The sequence below is a fragment of the Sinocyclocheilus grahami genome, unplaced genomic scaffold (assembly GCF_001515645.1).
Source record: "Sinocyclocheilus grahami isolate Dianchi unplaced genomic scaffold, SAMN03320097.WGS_v1.1 scaffold490.1, whole genome shotgun sequence".
Classification (NCBI taxonomy): Eukaryota; Metazoa; Chordata; class Actinopteri; order Cypriniformes; family Cyprinidae; genus Sinocyclocheilus; species Sinocyclocheilus grahami.
The window spans coordinates 553,970-576,914 of record NW_015505669.1 but is presented as its reverse complement, the minus strand read 5'-3'; the positions used below and the strand labels follow the sequence as shown (position 1 = coordinate 576,914).

The 22,945-nt window shown below is 36.2% G+C and overlaps 2 protein-coding genes across 4 annotated transcripts; one reads left to right on the top strand and one right to left on the bottom strand.

The window, feature by feature from the left end:
* Window positions 1–1,357: 1,357 nt before the first annotated feature.
* LOC107554050 (zinc finger CCCH domain-containing protein 7B-like) lies at window positions 1,358–18,044 on the bottom strand. 2 transcript variants are annotated; one of them, XM_016236423.1, is made up of 22 exons: window positions 17,821–18,044; window positions 16,779–16,839; window positions 16,616–16,652; window positions 16,301–16,498; window positions 16,024–16,182; window positions 14,449–14,529; window positions 14,298–14,357; window positions 14,125–14,167; window positions 13,743–13,993; window positions 13,342–13,642; window positions 11,567–11,625; window positions 11,325–11,424; window positions 11,057–11,218; window positions 7,531–7,736; window positions 7,332–7,432; window positions 7,001–7,182; window positions 6,183–6,259; window positions 5,807–6,057; window positions 5,516–5,621; window positions 3,738–3,846; window positions 3,468–3,601; window positions 1,358–3,359 (listed from the first exon to the last, which is right to left on the bottom strand). In XM_016236423.1, exons 2-22 carry the CDS (start codon window positions 16,835–16,837, stop codon window positions 3,321–3,323), a joined length of 2,715 nt encoding a protein of 904 aa, XP_016091909.1. In that variant the 5' UTR covers window positions 16,838–16,839; window positions 17,821–18,044; the 3' UTR covers window positions 1,358–3,320. The 2 variants fall into 2 exon arrangements, with proteins under 2 accessions (XP_016091909.1, XP_016091910.1); XM_016236424.1 differs by having other exon boundaries at window positions 13,752–13,993.
* A 2,135-nt stretch (window positions 18,045–20,179) lies between these two features.
* Window positions 20,180–21,412, top strand: LOC107554026 (protein chibby homolog 1-like). Of its 2 annotated transcripts, none has more exons than XM_016236378.1 (5): window positions 20,180–20,282; window positions 20,620–20,725; window positions 20,810–20,915; window positions 21,003–21,115; window positions 21,240–21,412. In XM_016236378.1, exons 2-5 carry the CDS (start codon window positions 20,648–20,650, stop codon window positions 21,318–21,320), a joined length of 378 nt encoding a protein of 125 aa, XP_016091864.1. In that variant the 5' UTR covers window positions 20,180–20,282; window positions 20,620–20,647; the 3' UTR covers window positions 21,321–21,412. The 2 variants fall into 2 exon arrangements, with proteins under 2 accessions (XP_016091864.1, XP_016091865.1); XM_016236379.1 differs by lacking the exon at window positions 20,180–20,282 and adding an exon at window positions 20,289–20,417.
* Window positions 21,413–22,945: the final 1,533 nt, after the last annotated feature.

Here is a 22,945-nt window from a genome sequence, read left to right as displayed (position 1 = left end):
ACACATCGGCCATTTTTGACCTCTATATTCTTTGACCTACAACATACTAACCACCAGACACAAAATCATTTAGTTAAAAAGGCTATCCCTGAATTGTTCACCCACTGTTTAATGAATACAGCCTAATCAGACAGACTATTCATTTGCCATACTGCTTTTTGCATACTATTTAGTAGTCTACATGCTAGTCAGGTTTTGAGGGAGGAGACTTCTCATTCTAGAGAGCATTTGATTGGACAAAAATATATGTAGTGCAGGAAGAGTGATCAATATGGGATACACACTGTAAATTTTAAATGCATTTCTTAAAATGAATTTTGTCATCGTTTAGGAGTACACTAGAACATAGACGACTTCAAAGCTATCAAGTCACAACTCTCATTTTGATTTAACGTCTTTAAAAAAGGCAATTCAATGAAAGTCAATCAAATCAGACACATTTTCTAAAACAGTCTATTTATTGTTAAACACTTTCATGAGATTTGGTCCACTGTGATCAATATTTCACTTCCAACCAGGGAGAAAAAGGAGAAACAAAACAGACAAATGTAAAAATACAGTACAAAAAGAGGCATTGTTTTTCCTTTTAATTTTTTCAAAACCCTGATTTTTACTGGTTATCTAAGCAGGTGAAAAATAAACCATCTCAACAGAAACATCTCAACCTATATAATCCAACATTTGCTAAATCCCACATGGTCTTTTTAGGCTGAATATGAATTACGAACATATTTCTGCTTTTCACTTAAAATGGGCAATCTTCCTTGGTTTCGAAGTCCAGAAAACCCAGAACATTCCAGTTCTGTGATAAAATAAACACAAATGAAGAATGAGGATGGGAGTAAATGACCATTGCTGCAGCCTTCAGACAGTCAATGGCCAGCAGTACTAACCCTTTGATATGAATATGACTGACTGCAAACTCCACCCCATGTTTGAACAAGAGACTGTTAACGGAGCTTCTCAGCTCTCAGGTTGTGTGTTCTCTCCATCTCAACAGTTATGCACACTACCTCAAGTTCTACCATAACATCTCAGCATGATCATGTTCCTCAGAATGTTTCAGATGAGAGTTATGTGCAAAACCATTCTCAACCAGAGAACATTTACAATACACTTTCCCGCCCCTATTTCTTTAAACAAGTTGTTTAAAGGTGTATATATCATTATACTGAAAGAGTAGGATTATTTGTTAAGGTATTTATAATTGTATATAAATGTATTGTATAAGGCGCTATGCAGACAAACATAAATATCCATGCATGCTTTGTGTTCAGTCACAGTACAGAGCTGTGAATATCGAATCAAAACGATCAAGAACGTGGTGCAGAGGGAATTTGCTAAGGCATGATGTCTCTTCACTACAACCACTCTATAAACCCTCTTAAAAGAGATCCCAGGTTTCAGAAAACTGACAGCAACTAACATGCATCACAAAAGCATGACACTAAACATTAATGGTGTCACTTGCTTTTCATTGAGTTTAGGCTGAAAGAAAATAAAGATAACTACCCTAGGATCTCAATTCCTCTATTCTGGAAAGCCCACTAAGCATACATAGACATAATTCACTGTTAAGTATTATATTCATACATGGATACATATATTTAAAGTGTTATACATAGCAATTAACATATATCAATAGCATATAGGAAGATAGAAGTAGTCATAATGGCAATCATTATCATCACTGTCATCATCATAATAATAGCAGTAGTAATAATATGATCCCTCGGTAAAGCGTACTAGGTCACTCCAGAATGTCCCTCTCAATCTCCATACAAGCTGGAATCTGTTACCAGGCCAAATCTGCTCCTTCACATGTCATTTAAACCTTGATATAAATTCAATGCAAAATTACAAGCTTGATTCTATTTTCTATAACAAACTATCTCAGGGTGATTCAATTACCTTTCTATAGCATTTATAGGCAGTACATTCTCATCTAGACCTCACAAATCGAACACTTCTGGAATGACTCATGTAAGAAAAAATAAATAAAAATCACTAGCCATCTAATCAGTAATACGTCATACAGCATAGCTCAATAACAAGAAGTTCTATGTAATCAATACAAGGTAAGGTTATACTTAATTAAGCTTAACTGCTAAGTTATCAATAATCATTAGTAGTATGCCAGTAGATATATTTGTGTGTGTATATATATATATTTATATATCATGTCCACTGAAAATAAGGACAAGACGTACTAAGGGTAGCACTGCATGTCTTGACAGTATATTATGAATATAACTACAAACAGGCAGGGCAAGTACAGCTCTTTTGCCTATATTCTTGCAATGCATTTCCATTCATGCTCTTAATATGAAATCAATAAACGGTACATATGGAGAACTAATGAGCTACTGGCCCACGTTGAACTGTGGCAAACAAGAGTCTCTTAATTGCATGTTTATGGGTGTCACAGATTATGCACTTCAAATCCCAATCTATTAGCTTGAATGAACAAACACGGAAGCATCTTCCAATCACCAATCCCTCGATCAAAGAAAAAAAAATATATAATAATAATAATACAACGTGTATTTTCAATCCAAATAGTCTGATTACTCAAGTCTGCAAACAGCCCTTGTGTGCATTCTATCCTCTTCTTTATCAAGCGCTGCCAAACTCACTAGAGAATGAGGAAATGTGTGTGTGTCAGTGCAAGATCTGTGACTGGCACTATGTGAGTTGGGGTGGTTTTTACTTAGTTAGTCCGTTATTAATTGCCTTAGTGTATCAAATACATTCGACATCTGAACAAATCTCAAATTTCTTGTAAATGGCCACATTTGGCTGTACATTCAAACTCTTCTACCAATATGGCAGGAACAGTTAAGCACCACTTCATAACTTCAGACAAAATCATCAATCTGCCATCTGCCACCACATACTTGACTGAAACATGAGTGGCCTGCATGAGAGGTGCTTTGATTTGATACGGGGACAACCAGTCTGTTTTGGTTTGGAGTTAAAAAAGCACTGTGGGAATAGATCTTCAACTCCTCACAAATGTGTTTAGGGTTTAGCTGTAAAAGTACCAGTGTGCACTCACATGACACCCTATAAGCCTGTGCTAAATGTCATGTCTGTGAGTGGGCGACCGTGTTTGATAATGGGTGAAAAAGCATGTGGGATGTGTGTATGTGGCAACAATCACTGTATTAGTCCTATAGTCAAGCACTTTGCCCTGGAGGGCAGCAGAGTCTGGTACTTCCCAGAGTGGCACTGAAAGAGTGGGAAAGGGCCTTAGAAGCTGACATCGGAACAGGAAGTTTCATCCAGACCGCCTGTAACCACACACTTTCAGGACCAGGTCACAGATCCCCTCCACCACCAGACATCCGTCGCCCAATCTGTCAAAAAAAGAGATCGGATAAATCTGATTAACAACAACAACAAAAAAACCTAAGAGCTTTCTACTTAATTACACAAATAAGTCACTTTCTTCTGCAGCCACCCACCATTGACTCAGAATAGTCAGTTGGCATGGCGATCTGTTTTTCTTCCGGGGGTGGAGTCATGAGGGTGTCGTCTGCACGTCGGTTCTGATTGGTCAATGAAAGCCACATCTCGTACATCTGCTGCATGTCTCTCACTTAGAGAGCACAGAGAGATACGCAGATTGTGTTAAAACGCATTAATGGATTAAGGAAACATCACTGAATCACACCCACAAAAATGCATTAAAAATAAAGCTAGAAATCATTCAGTTGAAGGAAATTGATTCTCACAGCTGTTGTTTTTCATATAGGTCCACACATCCCGCTCCTCCAAACTGTGTGCAAAAGAACAGTTCCCAATATAGTGGCACTTCTTCTGTTTCATGACATGAACACACATCTGCAAGCAGAAACGGAGAGTCAGAAAAAAACAAAACAAAAAAAAATACCTTATGAGCCACAGATGTGTAGAAATTGTAACAATACTCAAATTTCTCAATTCATTTAAAAGTAATTAAATGTAATATTAAACAATTTGAACTTTTACAGTTTATTTTAAGATTTGTTTGCTGGCAACTCTTTCTAGTTCAAACCCCTCAAAGATCTGTTTACGAACTGTGCTTCATTAAAATGTAGCTAAAAATGACCAAAAAGGGCTGTGTGGGGGGCTGAAATGTTTCCATTTCCAGAACACTATTAAAGATGTGGTCTTTTGGTGGTTCATGACGCACTCAAGATTTTACATAAATAATGTCACTTAAGAGGGTTGGGTTTAAAATTTCTACACACTTGACAGTTTAATGTGACAAATCACTGAGGTCATCTCAGTACAAGTGGCAACTTGGAAAATGAGTGAAGCAATCACCTATTCCACTTTACTACTAGTTAATGAACATCAGAAGGTATGTTTGTATTAAAAAGTATTAAAAAAAAAAGTACAACTTTCTGAAATATGTCACATGTAATCGCTAGTAACTTGCGAGTTAGCTGGGGGAAAAAAATAAATAAAATAACTCTAGAGGGGGTAATTTAGCTGAATATAATGTACTCTGCTCAGTGGTAGAGCATTGCGTTAGCAGCGCAAAAGGTCGTGGGTTCGATTCCCAAGGAACACACATACTGGTAAAAAATGTATAGCCTATATGCACTGTAAGTCGCTTTGGATAAAAGCATCTGCTAAATCCATAAATTATTATTATTATTATTATAAAATATTAATTTGCCTGTTAGTAATGTCTTAATTATATGTATATTACATTATTGTATGTCTGAAGAAAACTCGTGCAAACTAGTTATGACAGGTGTATAATTAATTCTATTTCAACACAAGCTGGATTAGAAACAACCCTCTACGCGCACCTTGGCAGTCTAATTGCCATTGGCTAGTAAAGCTTTTAGTTTACTCGCCGGACTGATATACTATACTATTTTTCACACACACATAAATGTGTGTGTGTGTGTATATATATATATATATATATAGATATAGATATATGATTCCACCAAATCAGCTTATCTTTGTAAAATGGCACAGCTTCTTAATCAATCACGCATTATATTATGATATTATGATAATTAAGCACTATTTAATGATAGAACTTTAGTGATTAGAACTAAAACTTGATAACCATGTATCAATGCATATTTGTCATTTTAATTTAGAACTGGTGGTGATGCTTAAGATATTGTTGGTCATTCAGGGTTTTTGTAAAAAAAAAAAAGGTAATAGTAATAGATAATTATTATTAAAAGATAATACTACTACTAAACTAACAATATACAACACACTAAAGATTGATGAGCTGCTGGGTTCATGAATATTAATCACGTTGTCAATCATGTAGAGGGTTGAGAAATATAATTATATCATTACTTATGTGCAGTTTAAATGTTTGCATACAACTCAGTTTTTATCCAAGCACTGATGATTATATCCACAAATAAACAGTAACTGAACAGCAGTTCGTATAACAATTTTGAAGTTAACAGCATTAGTTGGTAGAGTCTTTTTACCCAAAATATCTACAAATAGAATCAATAACTTGTGAATCAGAATCTGTAAGACTTACATCATATTGTTGGGGGTAGGTACGGGAAAAAGGGAGCGGACGCACTACCACCCACTTTTTCTTCTCAAACGATTTCACTAGCAACACCCTGCGCTCTTTTGTCCAGCTGGAAAGAAGAATAGACAAAGCAATTCATTATCGACCTCAGGCAAAGCTGCTGTCTACTGTATCCAATAAAAGAAGTCACATTACAACTGTTCCAGTAAACATTCCAGGTACGTAAATTTTTAATGAGCACATATTGTGCATCCTGGTGGTAAGATGATGCCTGCTTGAATAAGGGAAGCTAACCTGTGCCTGGCTTTGGCAGTGCAGTACTTCAGTGACTTGTCTGGCTCGTTGACCTGACCCTCCCTCCAACACTGTCCACACACAAATTTCATCTTCAGATTCAAGCCGCGCCCTCGACCGCATCCTACAAGTCCTCCTCCACCTCCTCCGGTGCTTCCACCCCCAATGCCATCTCCGCCTCCACTGACAACTCCTCCAGAGACCACAGCACTACTGCTGCTCCCGCTGGGCTGGTGGGGGCTGAGCATGGGCTGAAGACAGAATTTACATCAAATACAATCTGCTGCAGGGCCAATCAAATAAAAGGACAAGATTCCAGCAAAGATGAGGCAGCACCTCATTTGTGAGGCAGCACAGTGTTGTTGCTCAGCCTTACCTTCTGTCTCTGCGAATTCTGTTCCAATCTGTGCCAGTGTCTCTTAGACTCCTGCACCATCTCCTCATGGGTAATACCTGCCCCAACACATAAGCACAAGCAAAACTTTTATTTTTACCATCAGTTGATTTCAATTGTCAGTGTCAAAGACAGTAATGAACCAGAGCGTGGTGCAAAAAAGACACAAAAGTGACAGTAATTCCCTACACTACTGTTTAAACATTTGGGGTCAGTAACATTTTTTTATATTTTTGAAACGGGCCTCTTCCGTTCATAAAAACTGCATTTATTTGCTCAAATACAGTAAAACAGTAATATTGTAACATATTACGGACTAAAATAATTTATTTTAACATTTTAAAATGTAATTTATTCCTGTGATAGCAAAGCTGTATTTTAAGCATCCACATAACACTTCTTATTATTGTCCAAGTTAAACAGTTGCGCTGCTTAATATTTTTGTGAATTTTTCATAATTCTGTGATATAGAAAATTCAAAACAGCAGCATTTATTTGAAACATTATAAATGTATTTACTGTTACTTTTGATCCATTTAATGCATCCATGCGGAGTATTATTTTCTTTTAAAAAAAAGTATGAATTTTTATTTTTTTTTTTTAACTAAAAACATCTTACTGACGTTGGAATGGAAGTGCAAACATGATTATGAACTTGATTTCATAATTATTTTTCAAATTAATCAAAAGGTTTTTTAAATAAATGGATAGAACACATTTCAGAATTATAGGATTATAAAGCAAAACAGTAGATTGCAGTGTGCATGCATATAAACATTATTATAGCATGTCTTATGTACCTGTGTCCTGCTGAAGAACCCAACACTTGAGTTCTATGACTGAATGTGCAAAGGAGCAACTGTCCTCCCGCTGGCAGCCATATCGCACCTCATGACGGCACACATCAAACTGGCAGAGTGGGTGAAGAGGGCGTACTTTACTGTAGCGCACGTTTGCTGAGCGAACCACGTGCACCAGGCACCTGTCCGGTTAGATAGCATCATAAGCCACAAACATATGAGAGGTGATATGATGCAATGGCTGCTCAAGTGCTGCAAAATCATATTAGTGATCCAAGTCTCAATACAGCAAGGGATAAAAAAAAAAGAAAGAAAAAAAAAAAAGACTCACTTGTTATCATCAAAGGGATGTCGTGCAGTGAGGTTGGAACACACAGCGAGATTCTCCTTGCTTCGCTTGCTAATGATACGAGGCTTACTGTCAAAACATTCCTACAGGAAGCCAGAGGCCAGAATAACCACTTAAGACAACATATCAAAACAAGAATGTAAGCTGCGAGACTGGCATTAAATCTGAAGGTGGAAATTACCTCACAGAGGAACATAAACATGCCCATATGGAGCTGAAGGAGACGGGTGACACTGAGGGCCCGTCGTTCGTTGGTGCCCAGAGGGTCAAACAGAAGCTCACGACTTAGAGCTCCCTTCCTCTCTTGTGTCCAAACATCTATCTCCTCCTGGCAATAGGCAAAAGTGCAGTTTTCACCATACTGGCACTCCTGACGCTCTTGTACCTCTGCAAAGAGAGAATGATTAATGAGCTTAATTATTAAATTATATCATTATTACATTATAAATTAAAATTATATTACATACACATATATATATAATAATTTTTAAATGGGAAGAAAAAAATCCTGACATCTGTTTCCGGCATGAGCTGATTCTAGAGTGGTTAAGTAAAGGCACAATATGTAAGATTTTTTTATTAAAATATCCAAAAACCACTAGAACAGTGTTATATATTTTGCTGACTTGCGTACTTACATTATCCCAAATGTTTCGAAGAATGTTTAAATCCAGAGAAATAAGCAATTTTAACTAGTGACACAGACCGTGTCTATAGTGTCATTGTGTCGCCTGTCAATGACGTCATAACCCCTCGATTTCCTCGGTTTTGTTTTGTAGAAAACATGGAAACACCAAAGACGCTTTAATATGTTATGCGTTTTAATAGACCGGTGACAACCGCACAGAGTAGCATTATAACAGAACTTTCAAATGTATCTAGTATGATAAAACAGCGCTGCTTTTTTTCCCCCACATACTCACGACCAGAAGGAGCGGAAGCGGTCGACTGTGGCATAATAAAATTACATATTGTGCCTTTAAGTATTGAGTAAACAGCGAATGGATTTGATCCACAATTCACAGGTTTTTGAGTTGCAAATTTTGATTTTACAAATTCAGAATTATTTTATTTAATCCGATTCACAATGAGATTCAATTAAATTCAATTATAGATTTGATTCTATATTTTTTAATGCATTCATAGGATTATGTAGATGCTTCTCCTAATGTCTTAGGTAAAAAAAAAAAAAAATTTTTTTTTAAGTAAGATTATGACACTCTAAAGTAAACATTAAACATGCACATACAGTGCAATGTGCCGATAAAATATTTTAGAGCCAAGCAAACCTAGGAAAGCACGATTTCATTTTTTTTTTTTTTTTTAGATTTTCTTTCCATGAGTTTTCTGGTTCCAGATAAGACCATTTTAAAGGGGTCCTATTATGCTCTTCTACAAAGTCTTGATTTTGTTTTGGGGGTGTACTAGAACAGGCTCTCATACTAGGTTGTTCGAAAAACACATTATTTTTCACATATTTTACATTATTACAACACATCTCTCCCCAGTCTGGCATGAACGGCTCAAATATTTCCTGTATCAAATGAAGACCCGCCTTCTGAAATACGAAATGTGCTGTGATTGGTTAGCTGGGCCAGTGTGTGTTGTGATTGGCTCCACTCGGTGCCTGGTCGGGAAATGTAATGCCCCTTACCATAGCCACCTGCGAGCTTCAGTGTAAATATTGCGTCAAAATCAAATCAATTTGAGCGCGATTTAAACCCAGATGATTGTAACCACTCTAAGTTTGTCTGCCTTGGGAAAGCTAGCGTGTCTCCGACATAGTGATAACACTCGTTGCCTTCTCTAGTGCAGCTCAACCAGGTCTCGTCCCATTCGTCGATATTTGTGATATCACAAATCCCGGAAAATATGCGTTGTAGTCCAAATGAGTCGTTCGTTGTAGTTTTTGAAAAGTGATTTCTGTTCAATAAAATCTCCTTTTGAAGTGGACTTTAAGCTTTGTAGATCTTTTTTATGCTCAAACAGCAACATTATAGACTAAGTTGAAAAAGTGAAAAAGCATAATAGGACCCCTTTAAAATTTCCTATTATTTTCTAGGTTTTTCCCCTATATCCTAAGACCCTTTCATGTCTTCTGCTGCCCCATATAAACAATTATACCAGTAAAACAGAATTTTATCTTATAGAAAACAGAAGTGAGGTTTTTATAATATGAAAGCATTTTATTTTTTAGTAGTGGCCACGCAATGAACTGGCTTTAATCAATGGTTTGTGCACATCTGACTCAAGACCATAGCACTATTGTCAGAGAGCCGTCATCTGCTCATGTGATAGACAGTAATATGCCTGAGGAAAGATCAAACAAAGTGCTCAGAAAGCTACTCCGAAAACATGTCAATGGCATTTACTGATGGAACAGAAAGGGAGCACAATCCAGTGAAAGGTGATAAGAGTGCGGCACGTGTCTGTGAGGGAGAGCTGTGAGGACGTGAATCACGCCACACATAATTTAATGTTTATATATTTAAAATACTGAATAACACAATGATTCTTAACCAAAACATTTTAAGATAAAAAAATATTAAATAAATAAAAACATTTCAAGATGCATATACATCAGCAGGATTTGTAATCAATGCATCGAGAAAACGAGTGAATCGTTAGATCTCTAGCTGATTCAGAATGATTCCAATGACAAAACCAACTCTAACACTGGCCACTCCCATAATGTACATCCCAAACTGAAACATCTATTCAGTACTTAAAGGCACCATGAACTGCCTTCTTTTTTATTTTGTACTGTTCTCTGAGGTCCACTTATAATGTTATCAAGATTTTTACATAAAAAAAAACATCAATTTTGAAGTAATAGGCTATTTTTTGTCCTGTTTTGATCCCCTCATTGGAATGCTTCGTTTGAATAGGCGTGGCAGATTGTAGACTCGGAAGTAAACACCCACTGTTATGATTGGCTAACAGATTTGCAGTTTTTCATAGATGGACGCTGCTGTGATTTAGGTTAAAAACGCATAAATACTCCATACATATCAAACAATTTGTAATAACAGACAAAGCTATAGTGATCACGCAATAAAAACAGTTACTCACACTTGTGTGGTGTGACATTACTGTCGGATCCAATATATATGGCACAGTATCGTCTTTTAGTTTCAATCTTTCTGAAAATCCTGCATCGGATTGTGCCTTGTTTGTATACGAATCCGCGGTAAAATTAAGTGAACAAAGGACCAATTCTTACTGACGTGGTCTGTAATTTCATTAAAAATAAAGTTCATCAGCTCTTTCCTAATGTTGGGATCAGAAGGAAGGCGAATGCAGAGTCTTTTTTTCCTCAACCTGGCACTGAACAGCATCTTCGGAACCATCTTTATCATTTGATTTCTGCGTAGACATGCGTTTGCCTCTCTCATTATTTACACTACATGTGTGAATCGGTGGGCGGGGCTAAACAGACAGTGATGTCGAGGCAGGCACTGATTTTCCTCTGCGGAGGCAGGGTTTAGCTACGTCATAAAGTGGCAAATTCCACAACCTGTCGTTTTGGCAGATTGGCTTCAATATAAGCTGTTTTTAGACTAACAAGAAAGTTTTGAGTTCTGAAACTTACAGGATGTTTTTAATAGTACAATGACCTCTTATATGTGAAAGATCAAGGGAATTTTGATTTCTCAGTTCATGGCCCCTTTAATTTCCACAATTCTTCAATAAACACTGAGCCATACCTTTGCAAAGAACAAATGCCCCAAGAAAGTTATTACGAGCAGGACGGGGTCGCACCCTCTTCCAGGTGGGGTCATCTGAGGATTTGAGGCGGCAGAGCAGCACATCTCTCTTACAGCGATGCGCGGCATCAGGTTGATAATAATAGTCCATGACCCGTGGCCCTAATTTTGAAAAGATTCACTTTTTTTCAGACAGGTACAACATGTTTAGGAATAGTTCTGATATGCATCTAATTTTTTCATATCACACAGTTAAGAGGTACAGTACCTATGCGACTGTAGCAAGCATTACAGGCCTGTCTGAACTCATGTGTGGCAGCCAGAGGGTTTCGTGACAGCAGAGAAAGGTTGGTAACAACAGGTCCATTCTGCCGGAAGCAAGAACAATTCTCTGACTAAGTGATAGCACACCATTTTTTACAAACATTTTAAGTTATATAAAAAGAAAGATTGAGTAAGACTATGAGCTAAAACTGAGCAGTTTACAAGTACAGATCAGTTAAAACTCACTGTATTGGTGGGATTATGATTCCGCAAACTGGGGATGAAACTGTGAGAGATTCGTCCACCTAATATTTATAAAGACAGGAAAATGCATGGGATAAAAATGCTTGAGTTATCAATATTAAGTTATTGTCATGTCTCACATTTTAAGAATTATTTAAATACAAGTATGAAGTCAGTAAGGTTTTATTGATGTTTTTCAAAGTAGTCTCTCATGCTCACCAAAGCAGCATTTGTTTGATCAAAATACAGTAAAGCAGTAATATTGTAAAATATTATTACAATAAAAAAAAAAAATGTCTAGATGAATATTTTAAAATGAAACGTCTTCCTATAATAGCAAAGGTGAATTTGTGTGGATTTTACTCCATTCCTCAGTGCCACATGATCCTTCAGAAGTCATTCTAATGTTGATTTGGTGCTATAGAAACATTTCTAATTATTATCAATGTTTAATACAGTTGTGGTGCTTAATATTTTTGTAGAAACTGTGAAACAAATTTTTTTCAGGATTCTTTTGATGAATAGAAAGTTCAAAAGAAAAGCATTTATTCAAAATGGAAATCTTCTGTAGCATTTTAAATGTCTTTACGGTCTTTTTTAATCCGTTTAATGAATCCTTGCTAAATAAGTCTTAAAGGGGTGGTTCACTGTTTTTTTTCTAGGCTTGATTGTGTTTATGGGGTGCAGTCTAACATGTGTTAATGCTTAGTTTTTTTTTAAAACGCATTATTTTTCACATAATTTACCTTTATTCCACACCGCACTGTCCCTTCTCTGAGAAACGCGCTGATCATTTCCTGCTTTTATGAAGCCCCGCCCTCAGAAATAGGCGATGGGCTCTGATTGGTTAGCTTGCCCAGTGTGTTGTGATTGGCTAAACCTCCTCTAGTGCGCGTCTAAGCATCCCGCCCCTCACTTCAGCGGCATGTGCTCGGGTTGTATTGTAAACAACGGCATCGTTAATATCTCTTATCAGTTTGAGCCCGATTGAGAAGCAGAGGATATTATTGAAGAGGATCGTGCAGAACCTGTGCAAGCACGGCTTTTAATGGTAGGCCTATGTTTTTTGTTTGTTGTGGTCTCATACTTTTAGATATGCTGTTATTTGTAAATGCTACTGCTTATGTTAGCTTTTAATATACGGTTTTATCCTGATTAAAGCTTTAATACAGTACGGCAACTACACGTGCGTCCATGTTTAACGCTTCTCATAGCTATGTGAAAATAAGTGTATAATTGGAACGGTTCATTGTTGGAGCTGAGCTGAATGAGAGAGAGCGAAAGAGATGCAGAGCGTGTGCAGAGCAGGGGGACGCGAGGAACAGTATTAAGAACCGCTGCTTTAGAACATTGATTTTGAAACTTGTGAATCCATTAGAATCGTTAGAAGACAGAATCGCAATTCATATATGAATAGATTTTTACATGCACCTCTAGTTTTCTCTTCCTCTTCTCTAAAGCAGCGCAGCATGGCCTCGCCCCCTTTGCTGCCTTTTCCAGAGGGCGGGGTTTATCTGGGTTTGTGACGTCACGAACCAAGGAAGTAACTTCTTGTAGTCCCTACCAGCCGTTTTTGTAGGCATTAAACTGCCAGAATTTTAAAAGATGATATCTCCGTTTGCATTGAACTTTTTCCTCTTCGTAACTTTACAGATATAGTTTATGCTCAAACAGCAACATTACACACTAACGTTAAAAAAGTGAAATCGCAATCAACCACCCCTTTAATTTCTTTGCAAAACTCCAAAGTGAATCACATTCCAAGTTAAAACACTCACCAGGAAGTGTGTACTCAGAGAGGGAATCCAGTCCTCCTGTGCTTAGTGATCCAGACCCCCCCTTCCCAGCAGTGTCTCTAGCTCCAGAGCTAAAGGAGCCAAGGGAGTCCATCGTCTGAGATGAGGCTTCGCTTTGACCTAGAACTGAGGAGGACTCCAGTGGGCAGAGCGGACTGACAGCAGAGTTGAAATATGGAGTCATTAGCTGAGCAGAGGATGCTGGGAGACCTGGAGAATATGGAGGCCTCAAACCCACAGCAGTGTTTGGTAGGTTAGTAGGAATGGCCCCTTGAACTGGGTTCTGATGGATAGATAAGAAAATCAGTACTTTTATATTGATCACTCCAGTATTGAGCAACTATATCCCACTGTCCCTCCCCAAAGCTCTCTATTTCACTCACCACACTGACCTCAGCTCCTTTAGGAATACTTTCCAGCAAGGTGTCCAGACATGAGGTGTCCTCATTCATCACACATTCACCCATGTGTTCAGATACAGGCACCGAGTATGGCACCCGCCCTGATGGCTCCTGGCTTGGGCTTTCTGGCATGTCTTGGGGCACACCTGGACTCAGTGAGGGCATCTGTGGGTCATCACTTACTGGGATCGGTGTAGCCAGAGGAGCAGGGATGCACTGGGCACTTGTTAAATCTGTGGGATAAAGATAAGAACACTGAATCACCCAATTAATTTTTGCTTAATGAATATTCAATAACGTACTCATATTTTAATTAGATTTTTAAATACTATTATATATATTTTAAATACTATTATATATACACCTGATCCAATAGCAGTCAAAGACTCAAGACCATTTGATGAGGTCTGAAAAGAAAGAACAAGGAGGTTTGTTAATGTAATCCAAACCATGCAATTTTCAATTTACAACATAGCTTTTATTTTATACAACAACTTTATGGCCAACAGAGGGAAGGTCTGGTTTTGTAAAACTTGCCTCCCCTGTAGGAGAATTAGTTTCTCCATTGCTGTCTGCTGCAGATGTTGTAGAATCAAGCTGAAATACGAATGTGTGATATGTTGGGATGAGTACAATTATATAAACTGAATATTTTAAATATTTTAACCAAACAACCTAAAAGACAAACCTGAGGGCTGATGTACGCTTTGCGGATTTTTAAACCAAGTTTGTTAGCTAGATCCTGAGCAAGCTCACTGACTTGCCGGTCCTGTGTGAAAATAAATCAAGCAAACAACCAATGTTTTGTTAGTTAAGCATTACATGAACTGGCAAGTCATACAAATCTCTATGCATATAATATATCAAATTATATGAAGAGTTTGGTTCCAAAACGCTATAAATCCATTTTGATTAATTTGAGTAAAAATGTGTTTTCTTTACCAAGAAAGTGGCGAGATGAAAACCACTATTTTCTGTTTCAAACTTTCTTATAGCATTTTTAGGTTATAATAACATTAAAAATTCAAATCCAGATTTTCATAATTTTTTTAATAAAAACTGATTTTTTTCCCCCAAAACTTATTTTTCATATTGAAACTGTTGAAAATACACAACAAAGTAAGTTGATCCACATATGACAGCCTCTGAACTTTGTCAATACTAATCTTATTAATAGCTTACGTTTCTTCCCTTCTGCAGAAACCACCACAGGTTCATCAATGCGGTCAAAATTATAAATTTTTTTAGGGCTGCACGATAAATCGCATGCGATTGTCATGCGCATCTCGTCAGTAAAGCCGGTTCTGTGATTAGTAGTAAATCTCCAACACATGCTTTCAGATGGAGTGGCATTTAATACACAGAGCCGTAGTTCACTGACAAGCTCCGCAATATCGCGTTCATAATAGAAAGCGATTAATCTGCGTTTATGAACATGTTTGCAATGCGTGGAATGGTGCGCTGTGATTGGTTGAGCCGATGTATCGCATTCTGCAGAGAAGGGAGACTGGCGTTTGTCGCGGTTTGGAAAGATAGGGAGAAAACAAGACAAAATAACATGGCGGATATCGCATTTTGTGTAAAATTCAAAATTGGCTTTTCAATACAGACCAGATACAATACTGATTTTGGCGGGAACTAAATTTATTTTTTTTTAAATGGCGTTTATCGCATTTTGGAACCAACCTCTTCATATGTACTACCGTTCAAAAGTTTGAGGTCGATAAGATTTTATGTTTTTGAGAGAAGTCTTGCTCAGTAAGGCTACATTTAATAAAAATACAATACAGTAATAGTGTAAAATATTACAATTTAAAATAACTTTTCTATTTTCATTCATTTTAAAATGCAGTTTAATCCTGTTATGCTAAAGATGAATTTCCAGCAGCCATTACTCCAGTCTTCAGTGTCACATAATCCTTCAGAAATCATTCTAATATGCTGATTTGGTTCGCAAGAAACATTTTGTATTATCATCAATGTTGAAAACAGTTATGCTGCTTAATATTTTTGTGGAAATCAAGATACATTTTATCCAGGATTCTCTGAATAGAAAGTTCAATAAAATAGTATTAATTTGAAAATGAAATATTTTGTAAAATTATAAATGTCTATACTGTCACTTTTGATTAATGAATCTTTGTTAAATAAAAGCATTAATAAAAAAAAAAATTTTAAATTCTGACTTCAAACTTTTGAATGGTATGAATAGTAATACAAATTGCAGATTAATGTGCCATTCATTCGGCAAATAAAAACATACGTGAGGGGCAGTTAATAGGCATCCGGTGCCACACTCATAAGCTTCTCTGAGTCTGCCCAGCTCCCTCAGACAAAGTGCCTTCCTGTAGAGTGCCCTGCGACTGCCCTCCGACACACACAGTGCACTATCACAGTCCTGCACGCCCCGCTCAAACTCCCCCTAAACATAAAATACAAGAGAAGTCAGATTTGCAGAACTTGTCTTTGCAACACTAACGGTTGAATTACTACAATTTGCACATACGGAATTCCAATTGACCAATAAAAATCTAACTTACCAGACTATAATGTGCAGCTGCCCGGTTCACATAAAGGCTCTCTAACAACTCAGGGGGAATGACCAGTGCTTCAGACTGAGCATAGCGAGCTACATTCACACCCTCACTGTAATGGAGCGCTGCCTGTCTCCACTCTCCATCGCGATACACTGAGTTACCTTCATCCAGCAAATTACATACTAGCTGAGTCAGGAATGCCTGAGGAAAGAAAGCAAGAGAGTTTCAAATCATTTAAATTAAGCTCATGAAATACATTAAATATGGATTATCTAGGTGGGGCCATTTGTCTTCAGCAATAATACATATAAATCATACCTCATAACCTTCAGGTTCAGGGAAAGGCAAAGATGACCTGTGGCAAAAAGAAAAATACATTTAGCAATTTTGAGATGATAAACACATCAACACAGAGTAGAGGGGAAGCGGTAAATATTATATCTGAATTATGGAGATGCAGCACATAAGTCTACACACTTACTGAATGAATCCCAAAGCTTTCTGAATTTCTTCCTTACGCTTTTGTCGTTCTAGATCCATAGCTGTAAAACAACACAACCAATATGCAACATTTTAAACGTTTTATTCAAACAAAACCTATGGTGAAACAAAATAAAAATACACTTTGTAGGGACAAAACATACAATTACTGCAAGTGATTTTACAAAGGATAAAGTCACAAAATGTTACGTGAAAACATTTCAGTTTTATTTGTTTCACATTCCAAGTAACATTTGAAACCAATACTGCAGTATAAAATTTAGTTTCAGTAATTAGTGAGGAAAAGACTAAAGATTCAAACATTTCTAGACATAACTGAGCACAATTAAGTAATTTAACACAATGATATGCACAAACAGTTGATATTACAGATATATTATCTCGAAGGCCTAAACTTTGAGATAAGCACCTCAGATCACATCCCCGGGCTCGCCTAGGAAACACACCCACTAAAGCAACTCTCTCCGGACTTGAGAAATCAAAAACAAATACCAGCAATCCCTCAGTCGTACTTGAAACACTGCTCTATATAATTTAGAATATATAACATATTTTACCGACTTAACGCTGAAAGGTAGTGACAGTAGAAAAACACACTAATGAGAAAGTTAACTTACACAGGCTTCGGGTTAGCATTAGCTTTAATGCTAGCTTGCGCTCGGCTAGCCCGCTAATGCTGTCAACTTCAGGTTTGTTTACACCAATTAATATCAATGATGAGTTTTATGTGCCGAAGCAAAACATTTCCAACAAACATCCAAAACATATTCCTAGAGTCTAATATTTTATAATTAAATTCTAACGGACCTTTTCTACAAAATATCGTATACAAATATCTTTAACATTCTCCTGGTAGCCAGTTAGCAAGCTACATTTCGCGAACTGCTGCAGCGAGGACGCGTTTAAAGACTGGAATAAAACAGGAATAGAGCGGTTTGGTTATTAAAATTCTAAATACAAGTTAGTCTTCATTTCGGAAGTCAAGCTAAAACAGAACCGTATAAGAAGGACATTCAACCCACCTAAGGTTTAAGATCTTCTCTTCCACCAGGAACTGTTTGTTAAAGCAATAAATCCCTTTAACGATCAGGTAAAAGGTTTGGGTGTTTTACTCCTTCAAAATCATACTTTTAATAATTAAATCGCCTGCCCAAAATCAACGGACAGAACACGTGCGACTTGAGTCGTTTCCCCCCAAGTAGAGCTCGTCCAGGCTGTGAGGTCCTAAAGGCAGAGAGATGGAGACTTTTTTTCTTCTTTTTCAAGAGGAGCATTCAGCCACTAGGGCATGGATGGGCGACTTCCTTTACAATAACTTGGCAACTCTTTCATAAAGCAAACCCAAAACTCTGTACAGTATTTGAAAAATAATGTGTTTTTTTAACATTAAAGCATGTCAACATATTCTGTTACACCAAATACACAAAATAATGATCTTTAAAAAAGCATCATATGACCCCTTTAAATTAAAAATAAGTTTATTGTCTGCCTGTTAATTTAATTTAGATACAAATGTCAGTCTCTGGTTTGGAGAACAACTGTTTATATGGATATTATAGCATTATTATATATCTATATTAGAATTGTTTTAGCTTTTAAATGATAGGAAAGCATAAATCAACTAAATAAATAATGTATCTTTTTTTTACTAAATACTAAATAATAACAGTAGCTGAGAGTGTATCACATCAACAGAAGGAAATAAATACATAATGATTTTCATAGCCATCTATCATAGCTAATAGCTTTAAAAAAGATGTAGTTATTTTCCAAGTATTTGTAATATATATTTTCCCAACATGTTTAGTGATGTAAAATGATTACATCTCCAAAATTATTCATCTTGTGTAGTAAAAATGAAACAGGGCCCACATTAATATATTATTCACAGACTGGAGCTCTTTCGGCATGTCATTAAGTGTTCAAAATTGTTTTAGTCTAATGAAAGTGGAAGAGCCCCAAAGTTTTACAAAGCAACTGCACTATATGCCTCTAAATGTCAATTTCTATGTACTTTATAAGTGAACTGAGAAATATCACAGGAATATTATTGTTATTATTATTATTATTTGAAATTTTAGAGAGTGTCAGAGGGCTGCCCTGACATGAATATGTCCAGATTTAACCTTATGCATGGAATATACTTAATCATAACAGTGGTGCGATTTGTGCTGTTTTCTTTTTCTCTACAATTCACCCCCAAGTTAAAATATGCTTGAAATGTCTCATATTTCAGTTTTTCTTTTTTGGAAATTTACTTTTAACTTACTTTTAAAATTGAACTTCCTGCGTATTTTCATCAACAGTCACAATTTCCCCAATACCTCCTTGGTTTTTCAGTCAACCTGAAGTTGATTTACAAATTCATGAATGTATTGAAAAAGAACAGAATGACATTATTATCAAGAACTATACAACAGAATACATCAGAACAGTTTATGATGCATTTCTTCCAATATACACAGATGGCTCAAGAAACCAAGAGATAGGTCGTACTGGATCTGCATTCTATGTTCCAGAATTTAAAATATGGGAGGTTAATGGATGGGACTTTCACTATACAGTACACTGCAGAAATGGTGGCAATTCAGATGGCACTTTGTTGGGTAGAAGAAGTGATGCCGAATAAGGTTGTAATTTGTTCAAATTCAATGGCATCACTAACCAGCTTTCCAACATTTCAAACAGATATAATATCTTCATAGAAATAATGAATATATTATATAGATTAAGACAAGCTGGAATAATAGTTAATTTTGTTTGGGAACCAGCACATGTTGATATACCAGTGAATGAAAATCTGATAAAATGGCTAAAGAGTCACTTAAACCGAACACTCCTACTATTTCAGTTTCAGTAAAGTAGGATTGAGGGAAAAGTATAATTAAAGAAGATTGCAATCAGAAATGGCAAGGAAATTGGAATGACTATAAAACAGGAAGACATTTTTATAATATACAAAACAGGGTAAGACAAAGTAAAATGATACTAAACTTAAGTAGAGAAGATCAGACTAAGGATTGGCCATACAAAACTTAATTCTACACTTCCCGTAATAGGAAAGCACAGTACAGGATTATGTGAAATATGCCAAGTGAAGGAAATAGTTGATCATGTGTTGTTAGGTATGAACAGGAAAGGAATGAAAGTCGAGAACTACAGAACATGTGATGCAGTGAATTTACAATCTGCAACATATTAAACACAAAACAAGGATCTGGTAAAATAATAAAGACAGTTTTAAAATGCATTAAGAATAGTGGACTTAAGAATAGAATATAAATCTCATAATAGAAAAAAATATGCACTTAGACTAATATCACTTCACACTCTAGCACAGGGGGTGGCGGTATGCGACCCGCCATTAAAATCCACAGAAGAAGAAGAACTTCCGGCGTTGCTAGGCTCCTCCGGAATTAGCCGTTTGTTTACAAATTTCTTGGGCATCATTGAAGCAGCAGTGAGGAGAAACTAAAGCATCGGTGTAAGTTTTTTTGTTTTCGTTGTACATGCATTTTTTTTTTAAATCTGCTATCTATCGATATATTGAAGAATATGTATTTATAACTAGCTTCTTGCCTGTTACTTGCTTAAAGTAACTAGTCCCTCGAAGATAACGGTAGTCACCTTATTATTATTTATTTTATCTTATTACCATATTATCGCCTTATTTGACTGCCATTTTGAAATCAAGAATAATTGCCTTTGGTTTGCTTAACTGGACAACTGTAATTAGCCTGATGTGGACACTGTCTGTCATTATATGTTGGCTACAGTGATTAATGCCGAAAAGACCATTGAAATATGTCATGTTGATGCAGGTTGGAAAGTCTGACTATTCACTCCAAAATGCCCTTGTTTGGCAATATTTTCAGTCCCAAGAAAACACCACCCCGGAAGTCTGCATCCCTTTCTAATTTACATACAGTAAGTACAAGTTTCTGTTAGTAAGATACATTTCACATTATATAATATGTATTTAAAGGCCAAATCATTTATTGTTTTTATCAGCTGGATCGGTCAACACGAGAGATTGAATTAGGTCTGGAATATGGATCTCCGGTGATGAATATTGGCGGCCAGAGCTTGAAATTTGAAGATGGCCAGTGGATCTCAGGTATGGCCTCCTACAATAAAAAGACCAGTTAAATGTAATGTAGTTAGCCTGTTTGAGGAGTGTAATGAATGTCTTTGTCAATCACAGAGTCAGGAGGTAATGTAGCAGGAAAAGAGGTACAGCGACTGAAGAAAAGGAATCTGCAGCTAGAAGAGGAGAATAATCTCCTCAGGCTAAAGATTGAGGTTCTTCTTGATATGGTGAGTGTTGAATGTATGTAATGCTCAAAGCCACAATAGCTTGAAAAATACGTAGGCTAAATCTTTATACAGTTATACATTTCATTGTGCAAACTGCAAAGTGATTTATCTTTTTTCCCTTAAGCTTTCAGAGTCAACGGCAGAAACGCATCTAATACAGAAGGAACTTGAAGATGTGAGGAGTAATTCTAGGAGAAAGAAATGATGAAAGGAAATAAAGGGGATTCAGTCTTTTTTACTTGTATATACAGTATATGGATTTTACAATGAAACTGGTGTAACTATTTTAAGAGGATAATTAATTATCACTAACATATTACACAGTTGTATTTTATTTTATACAGTTTTTTGCCAATTATATGAATTTTTTTTTATTTTTTCAATTAAAATAATTGTTTCAATTAATAATTTCAGGTCATCTTTATGTAAGCATTTTTTTTTTTGGCATTTTCTGTTTATTTTGCCTTTAAAAATACCTTCAAAACTACCATTGTCAAAAAAAACATCTGCTGAATTAAACAAAATGTTATCAGGTTACATAAAATCAGCTCAAGCTCACTTATAATGTGTTTAGAATACAATAACTTGTCTTATAGCCAGTTATAACAAATCTTCATTCCTTTGGCCCCAGTAAGTGCTCTTACATGACAGTCCCAAAACCTTTCTGCATTGTAGATCTGAATGGGCATTCAAATAACAGAAAACAATTACACTCTTTCTTTGGTTCAACAGTAAGATTAGTCAAGAGCTGTAAAGGTTTAAACATGTACATGCTGATTTAAGAGGATTTTCATAAGGAGTGTGAGGCACGTATTACATGCCTAGGGTAGCAAACTCTAGATCCGGCATTTTTCTTTTCTTTTTTTTTTCAATAATAATAAACTGAATACATTTTAATTATAATAAATGTTGTACAAATTTTATGCCAAAGTGTTATTTGCAAAATAGAGCATTATTTCCAAGTTTTCTTATTATGTAGTTTGACCTGTCAAAACATTTAACTTAATATTTTGCTGTTAAACTTCATATTTCCAAACCAATAAAAGAACACTTGTTATTGTATCACATTTGTTTCTTTTTAAACAGATCCAAACTACTTTTATCAGTGTAATTATTATTATTATTATTTTTTTTATGAAAATGCATTGTGCAAGTTATTGTACTGACACAACAAGTAAACAACTTGTGCTGTCCGGGAATTTCACCTCATTACCTATAAATAAGAGACTTGTAGACAGATTAATTACAGATTATTAACAGGAAGTACAAGGAAAGGAAGGAGGTGCACCCGCAGTTTATGTAGCAGATTATGCTTTAAAGTAATTCATATGAAACGTTACCGTGCAATGGGGCTTGCTTGATGACAAGACTCAGTGCCTTATGTATCTAGATTATATACATTATGTCTACTAAGAAGGCCAGGTAGATCATACAGCTGCCTGAAGAGATTTTTTGCTATTTCAAAAGCCAGGTAAGACAATGACTTGTGATTCGAGTAACTTAAAAACAATCAAATAATTGTCCTCAAGCTGATTTTTATGTTTATTTATCTACACTCTCAATGCTGGGTTAAAAACAACCATTTCTGGGTTATTTGGCAACCCATCGCTGGTTAAATATTGAACAGAACACACGCTGGGTTGTTTTGTTTAAAGGGGTCATAAGATGCGATTTCAATTTTTCCTTTCTCTTTGGAGTGTTACAAGCTCTTGGTGCATAAAGAAGATCTGTAAAGTTGCAAAGACTAAAGTCTCAAATCCAAAGAGATATTCTTTATAAAAGTTCAGAGTCAACCACGCCTACCTAAAACGGCTCGTTCTAACACGCCCC

Excerpts from the sequence above, each read along its gene's own strand:
- LOC107554026 (XM_016236378.1), top strand. The coding sequence starts at position 20,648 with ATGCCCTTGTTTGGCAATATTTTCAGTCCCAAGAAAACACCACCCCGG. Across the intron at positions 20,726-20,809 it reads CCCTTTCTAATTTACATACA|CTGGATCGGTCAACACGAGA; the intron begins GTAAGTACAAGT and ends TGTTTTTATCAG. Across the intron at positions 21,116-21,239 it reads TTGAGGTTCTTCTTGATATG|CTTTCAGAGTCAACGGCAGA; the intron begins GTGAGTGTTGAA and ends TTTTCCCTTAAG.
- LOC107554050 (XM_016236423.1), bottom strand. The coding sequence starts at position 16,837 with ATGGATCTAGAACGACAAAAGCGTAAGGAAGAAATTCAGAAAGCTTTG. Across the intron at positions 11,219-11,324 it reads TGCTTGCTACAGTCGCATAG|GGCCACGGGTCATGGACTAT; the intron begins GTACTGTACCTC and ends TTTCAAAATTAG. Across the intron at positions 6,058-6,182 it reads AGAATTCGCAGAGACAGAAG|CCCATGCTCAGCCCCCACCA; the intron begins GTAAGGCTGAGC and ends TTCTGTCTTCAG.